This window comes from Drosophila grimshawi, unplaced genomic scaffold (genome assembly GCF_018153295.1).
Source record: "Drosophila grimshawi isolate 15287-2541.00 unplaced genomic scaffold, ASM1815329v1 contig_1367, whole genome shotgun sequence".
Taxonomy (NCBI): Eukaryota; Metazoa; Arthropoda; class Insecta; order Diptera; family Drosophilidae; genus Drosophila; species Drosophila grimshawi.
Genome location: NW_025062889.1, coordinates 10108442 through 10116105, shown reverse-complemented (window position 1 = coordinate 10116105; position 7664 = coordinate 10108442). Strand labels below are relative to the sequence as shown.

The 7664-nt window shown below is 47.3% G+C and overlaps 2 protein-coding genes across 2 annotated transcripts; one reads left to right on the top strand and one right to left on the bottom strand.

Annotated features, from left to right (window-relative positions):
• The first annotated feature begins 844 nt into the window (after positions 1-844).
• On the top strand, positions 845-3119 carry LOC6559483 (mitochondrial-processing peptidase subunit alpha). Its single transcript, XM_001986295.3, has 6 exons — positions 845-1052; positions 1147-1528; positions 1596-2012; positions 2071-2211; positions 2265-2769; positions 2824-3119. Exons 1-6 carry the CDS (start codon positions 1000-1002, stop codon positions 2991-2993), a joined length of 1668 nt encoding a protein of 555 aa, XP_001986331.1. The 5' UTR covers positions 845-999; the 3' UTR covers positions 2994-3119.
• A 224-nt stretch (positions 3120-3343) lies between these two features.
• On the bottom strand, positions 3344-7592 carry LOC6559303 (ribonuclease 3). Its single transcript, XM_001986294.2, has 3 exons — positions 6023-7592; positions 3637-5958; positions 3344-3573 (listed from the first exon to the last, which is right to left on the bottom strand). The coding sequence occupies exons 1-3, from the start codon at positions 7521-7523 to the stop codon at positions 3422-3424; spliced, it is 3975 nt and encodes a 1324-aa protein (XP_001986330.1). The 5' UTR covers positions 7524-7592; the 3' UTR covers positions 3344-3421.
• Positions 7593-7664: the final 72 nt, after the last annotated feature.

Sequence of the window (7664 nt, the reverse complement as noted above, 5' to 3'; positions counted from 1 at the left end):
TATATTTCTTTTAATTTTAAAATAAATTTAACTGCCATCATAGCCTAACATAATTTCATTAATTCTGGATTAAATCGTAAAAGTGGGCAATTTGGATTAAGCGCGCTTAGAAAACAATAGATCGTGTCACGATATTTTGGTGTTGCCACCTATGAAAAGTTTGCGAAGGTCGCGTTGCCATTCATTTACTAAAAAATAGCGCGAAAAATTGAATTTGTAAAAGCTTTATATTACTCACAGCAAAAATAACGAAACTTTTATCTTGTGCTAGAGTAGTCAGTATAATCTCAGCATCAGTAACTGAAACACGTTCAACTGAAACAAAACAAAAAGTAAAAGGTGCGCGTGTGTTTAGCCTACAATGATTGTTATTACGAAATTGTTCAACATAATTATAATTTTTCTGTGCGCACAACATGCACTGATTACAAAAATCCACGCATATGATCCAAATGATAGGAAAATAGTTGAATGTTGCCTTCCACCAGCTGGAATGTTTGAGGCCTTTTATCCCCGTGAAGTGGAGGGTATTCCAAACAGCGCTTCTCGTCCCGCTCACGGCCATGGCAGTTTCTTCAAGCATCGAAATCCTGCTCTGGTGGACACCAAATATGCAGCTGCCTATGGCTATCGCTTCGATGGCAAACGACGCTTTCATTTTGATTAGTTTGTAAGACCCACCTACATTTCAAAGCAATTAATATTCGTATTCATATGTAAACCTCAGTTTGAAGAAAGTTAATAAATGAGACAGAAAATCAGTCAAATGTTTAAATTTTCACGGTTGCCAATGTGTTATCGATATACGCAAATACAGCTTTGATCACGTTGGTTATTGAATGGCATTTGGCATGTCAGTAGGAATGAAGAAGAGAATATTTTTTTTTTTGACAAAAGTATGTCTTTGAAACAGATTCATTGAACGCAACAAAATTCAACATTTTAAATTGTATATACAGTTGAATACGTTCAAAGCCAGACCCAAATCACCCGCAAATCATGAACGTGAGAAGCTTCAGTATGCTGAAACTGCTAAAAAACTCCTGGCGCACGTAAGAATCGTGTTTTTGTGTGTGTCTGCGTGTGTGTGTGTCTGTGTGCATAGACCCGGAATATGAAATAATAATTTCAATATTATTCAAATAGATTTCCCCGGCGCTTCGCCACAAAAGTAACAACAGTCGGTGGTGATGAAATTGGCAGCGGTACTGGCATTGGTCAAATCACTGGACGCGTCCGCAGCGATGAGGGTGGACCACACAAGGTGAACACGCCGTCTAAAGAGATTGTTACGCATCTGCCGCCGCTAACTGAACCACTGCCAAACATGCCGGAGGCCGTCTATGCTAAATCATTAGCGGAGAGTGCGACCACAAAGGTCACCACACTGGCAAATGGGCTGCGTATCGCATCTGAGCCGCGCTACGGCCAATTTTGCACTGTGGGTCTGGTGCTGGACTCTGGGCCACGTTATGAAGTTGCATATCCCAGTGGCGTATCACATTTCCTTGAGAAGCTTGCGTTCAATGTGAGTTCAACTATTCATTCTTATAAAATTGTCGCTTACTTTTTACGTGCTCAATTCTGATCCGCAGTCCACAGTTAATTTTCCTAACAAGGACGCCATACTCAAGGAGTTGGAGAAGAACGGTGGCATCTGCGATTGTCAAAGCTCTCGTGACACTCTAATATATGCGGCCAGCATTGACAGCCGTGCCCTTGAGTCGGTGACCCGTTTACTGGGCGATGTTACGCTGCGACCCACGCTCAACGAACAGGAGGTGAACTTGGCGCGTCGCGCTGTCAGCTTCGAATTGGAAACACTTGGCATGAGACCCGAACAGGAACCAATACTCATGGACATGATACACGCAGCGGCATACAGAGACAATACGCTTGGTTTACCAAAGCTCTGCCCGCCCCAGAATCTGGACAGCATCGATCGCAATGTGTTGATGAACTATTTAAAGTATCATCACTCACCAAGCCGGATGGTCATCGCTGGCGTGGGCGTAAGACTCGCTTTAGCCCATTTTTGATATTTATTTTATTAAAAATCTATCTATCTAGGTGGATCATGATGAGCTCGTTGAGCACGTGGAAAAGTACTTTGTCGAAAATGAGGCAATCTGGATGAAGGAAACGTTACCAAGTGAGGCTCCCAAGCAAGTCGACACTTCGGTCGCGCAATACACAGGCGGCTTGGTTAAGGTAAGCGGTCACATATTAAATTGAATCATCATTCAGTTTGTTCATATAAATAGGAACATTGTGAAATTCCCATTTATGCGGCCGCAGGGCTGCCCGAGCTGGCGCACGTTGTACTCGGCTTTGAGGGCTGCTCCCACCAGGATCCGGACTTTGTGCCCCTGTGCGTGCTCAACATTATGATGGGTGGCGGTGGCTCATTCTCCGCCGGTGGTCCCGGCAAGGGCATGTACTCTCGTCTCTATACCAAAGTGCTGAATCGCTATCATTGGATGTACAGCGCCACGGCGTACAATCATGCCTACGTGGACACTGGCCTCTTCTGCATACACGGCAGTGCCCCACCACAGCATATGCGAGACATGGTCGAGGTGCTGACGCGCGAACTGATGAACATGGCCTTCGAGCCGGGCACTGAGGAGCTGATGCGCTCCAAAATCCAACTGCAATCGATGCTCTTGATGAACTTGGAATCACGACCAGTTGTGTTCGAGGATGTGGGTCGCCAGGTGCTGGTCACGGGTAATCGCAAGCGCCCCGAGCATTTCATTAGGGAAATTGGTAAATAGACAATTTCAAAATATGATTCAGTTAATTCAATCGTAATCATTGCAGAAAAAGTAACAGCCGCCGACATTCAGCGCGTGGCACAAAGACTGCTCAGCTCAGTGCCGTCGGTGGCTGCGCGTGGCGACATTCAGAATCTGCCCGAGATGGCACACATAACCAGCGCATTCAATGGAACTGGACGCTCGCTTGGACGCCGTCTGTCGCTCTTTAAGTAAAGAAACCCTTTCCAAATTTATACGTTGTTGAATTCGTATTGCATTTTGTACCACGGCCACTCAAATTGATTTGAGTTTGTTAAAAATTTTAAATTCATTACATAAATCTTGATCTTTTCACTGTTATGTGTGTGTGTGGTATTCAAAACTCGAACTATTCTGTAGCGATTAAAGGTAAGAAACAATCCACATTTCAAAATTATTGGCGGCCAGTCAAACTACATTTGGGTAATCATTTTGAATGAATCGGGGTAACAACAATTAATTTAGCATTCGTTGTTTAGTCGTTTTTCAGGAAACTTAACTTGCAAATATTAATATTAAGGCATAAATAAAAAAAAGTAAAAAGCTCAAATCACATCAAAGAGCAACAGTCAAATTTGCACTTATTTTATTTTTATATGCAATTAGTAGCAGTTGTAAGCAAATTAAACCGATGACGATGAGGATACGGGTGATATTGAGCCGTAAAGCAGATCCGGATGCTGCTTGGGCGGTGTGCTAGTTGCACTGTCGCTATCACTGCTGGTGCTGCTGCTGCTGCTACTCCGACTCCGACTCCTTGAGACATGAACTGGTGCTAGAATTGGAAAGCATACAATTAATTATAGAAGGGATATAATGTGAGAATTGATTCACTTACATCTGAGTGTTTTGTTGGTATTGTCATTGTCATCTTCATCGTCCTCGGGCAACTCATCACTGGATATATTCTCGTGCATGCGATATTGTTTCGGCAGATGCGATTCATCTTTGAGGGGCGGCGCGTATTTGGGCTTCTTGGCTCGCTCGTCATGTGGCCTATCCGCTTCGGTATCCATTTCGTTACCGGTTTGTTTCTTAATGCTCTTGGCAATGACCCGTTTCTGATGGTCCAGTTGGGGAAACAAATCGCGTGAGTTCTCTAACGCCTGCTTGGCCGCATTCATCTCCGCCTGCTGTATGGACGAGCCACTGGCGGTGGCCAAACGTTTGGAGCGAAAATAGACAGCCACTTTGTAGACGCGCGTATTTGTGGGTCCAGTGGCTTCCACTACCTTATAGTAGGGTATATCTGGCTCGCCGCCATCCATGGTACGCAATGTGAGACAGCATTGCTGCAGCTTTGACTTCGGATCGTTCCAGTCCTGATTCATGATGAACAGCTGCAGACGTGGAAACAGGCAGACGTGGCAGAACTGCTCGCAATACAGCAGTCCCTTGTCCACATACAAAGCGCCCAGGAAGGCTTCAAGCAGATCCGCACGATCTTTGGTCTTCAAGTCCGCCTTGGGATTGGCATAGACAGCGTACTGGGGCATTCCCAAATCGTCGCAGACAACAGCCTGAGTCCGATTGTTGACCAGCGAGGAGCGCAGCAGCGACAAGTGACCCTCATGATGTTCCGGAAAGTGACGATACAAATACTCCGAGCAAATCAATTGGAGCACAGTGTCACCCAAAAACTCCAGCCGCTGATTGGAGCCCAGCGTCAAATGGGTAAAGCCAATCGAGCGATCTGTGAAGGCACGCGCCAGCAAACGTATATGCTTGAACTTGATGCCAACGGAATCCTCGAACTTGGTCAGATCCTTTAGAACGCGATATGAATCAATGCAGCTGCGATCGCCCAACGGTTCCTGTTCCTGCAACGGATGCTCCGGCAAATTTTTCCAGATCTTCAACAACTTATCGTCCTGCCGGAACAGTGCATCGGTGAATACTTCATCGGCCACCTTGATGCCGCCATCCAAGAGCAATGCGCCCATCAAAGCCTCAAAACAATTGGCCATTGCATGACGCAACTCGAGCTCGTGACACAAATCCGATCCGTGGGCATACAACATGAACTCCTCGAGTTGTAATTTCTTGGCGAGCAGTGCCAAGTGCTGATTCTGCACAATCGCCGCACGATAAGTGGCCAGGCCGCCCTCTTCCAGCTCAGGGAACATAAAGAACAAATGGATTGAGCTGAGGAATTCGACAACGGCATCGCCGAGGAACTCCAAACGTTCATTGTGCGTTATATTCGACAAAGTCTCGTGATCCTTGCCAAAACGGGACATAATGCTGACCAGCGTATTTATTCCCCGTTTGCGTGTGTTCATATAGTGAATCTTTCGATCCCCATATTCCGGCTGGCGAATGCCACAATTTGTTAGCGAATTGCGCGCATGATCCGGATTGGTGCCGTAGTTCTCCTTGTACGATGGATGGGTCAACGCCAGCTGGAGCAAATAACGATTCTTGAACTTGTAGCCAATGCTCTCCTCGAGCAGATCCAGCGACTTGTGGAACCGCAAGTGCCCGGTGAGCACCGGTATGAGCATGGCATGCTGCACAATGTCGCACATGATGCCGGTGCGATAGAAACCCTCCGAACTGATGGCCACCGTAATATTGCGTTTCATGCGTCCCTGGGTGCGCATCTCCTGCAATCGCTGCTCCTTGTCCTCCAGCTTGCGTTTGTCCTTGAACGATGGCTTCGACATGTTGGCCATTAGATGACGGAACTTGACATATTCACGCCACGCCTTCTGATACTCGGGATTGCCCGCATAGCTCAGCTGTGGCGGACGGATGCCGAAGTGTACAATCGCCGGATGTGAGATACCCGTCTCCCGATCCAAGCACACTGGCAAATCCGAATTGTTTCGATCCAACTGATCGACGCGCAGCGAACACGGCTTGTGGCCCGGCTTCGTCACCAGCATGCCCTTGATAATGTCCACATATTTTTGCCACTCATGCGTACTGATCTGATTTAAGTGGAGCAACTGCTGACGTTCGACCAGCTCAGCGGAGTTGTCCAGCAAATACTTGAGAACCTCGCACATGGCCAGCACTTCTTTGCCATTGTCGGGCAGCTCGCGCACAAAACGAGGCAGAAAATGAAAGGCTGGACAGGAATCATCAGCGTTTGCCGATCCATTCGGTATCAGATTGAAGTCGACAAGCTCCAGCAGCTCATGGAACAGGTATTTAACTAAATGATGAAAAGAAAATTCAGTTCAATTTTAGTTTTACTTTTAAAATGCATCACCACCCACAGAACAAATCCAGTTCACGTATGGTAAAGTTCTCGGGCATCTTCTCCTCATCGTATTCGATGGTGTACTCGATGTTGAAGCGAATCACCTTGCACACAGGCAGATCGGTGAGGCGCACATGCGACAGCAGCGAGAATCCCTCGAAGAGAAACTCATGCTCGTCGTGCTTGATAATTGTGGGCGTCTTGGTCAGAAAGTTTGTGGGCGGTGAAATGGTGATGCGATAATGATACAAATTAGCTGCGTTATTCGTATCCTTATCGCACACCAGATATCCCTTCTCGCCCGGATAGATGCCATGCCGTATGCCGATGCGTCGCGACTTCGCCGAGCAACGGCACAGCGGACCATCGTTCATCTCACCAGCGTCGTTGTGCCACAGGTCGGGATGGACGCGCTGCGGATGGAGCACCTTGCGCGACAACTCCTCCATGCAGCAGTCTTGCTCAATCTTGAAGGCATCCTCATCCGAGTCGGAATCAGAGCTCGAGGAGCATGCCTCCGACTTGTGCTTGTGCTTGCAGGCGCGTCGTCGTGTCTTGCGTGGCGGCGGCTCATAAGCGGGCAAATTCTGACGCTCTCGTACAGCACGCTGGATGAGCTCATCATCAAAGAGGGCGCACAGTTTGTGGAGACGTGTCTTGGCCTTAACCTCGTGCTCCGTCTTGGTGCGCTCGTAGTAAAGCTCAGCGGGCGAGGAACGCACCCAGGTCTCAGCTGGCGCTTCAGCCTCGTTGAGTGCCTTGATTTTCTTAATATAATCCTCGGACTTTTCGCAATAATTGGCACAATACTGACGCAGTACACGATCGCGCTCTGTTTCTATCTTTGGAGCATACGCATCGGATTCACTCCGCTTGCTATAGCTGCGTGTGTCCTCATTGACCGATGTTGTCTTGCGTGCATATGGATAGGAGCCGGTACGTGCCTGTCGCGGATTGTGATAGTGGTGCTCATAGCGACTGTTGTTGTTGTTGTTGTAATTATAGCCTCCACCGTAGTTATTCGGGTAGCTGTGGTTATAACCCGCATACCTTTGATCGACTAATCGATAATTGGAATTGTGTTCGTACCGATTGCGTTCCTGATAATTATACGTGTGCGTGCTCTGTCCATACTGGTCATAATCATATGCGCCAGCCGATGGATGAGCGTAGTTTGTGTGTCCAGCATAGCCTTCATGGTAGTAGTACGGATTATATGAATGTGGGCCTGAATTTGCTGCGTATGGTTGTGACTGCTGTGGGCATGCGGAGTGTGGTGCAGCATATTTCATATAATTAGCATAGGAACTGTGATCGTCATTTAAATTATTGACACTCGACGGATGCTGCTCGTAATTGAATTGATTGCTGGCTGCAATTGGTACATCACTTGTGCCGGGTGGTCCGTCATCTTGTACGCCAGGTGGCAATAGGTGTTCCGTGTCCGGAGGTGGAGGCGGCGGAGGCGGAGGTAGCGTAGAATATTCTTGTGGCGGCGGCAATGGAGGCTGATCCATTATTGTATTTTTATTCAACTATTGCTTAAACTCGACTTCCCTGCTGTAATGTGACCATAGTAGCAGTAGCAGTAACTTTGGTAGCCCTTAACAACAGTGTTGGGTAGTTAAAGTGAATCAGCTGACATCGCGAGACAAGTT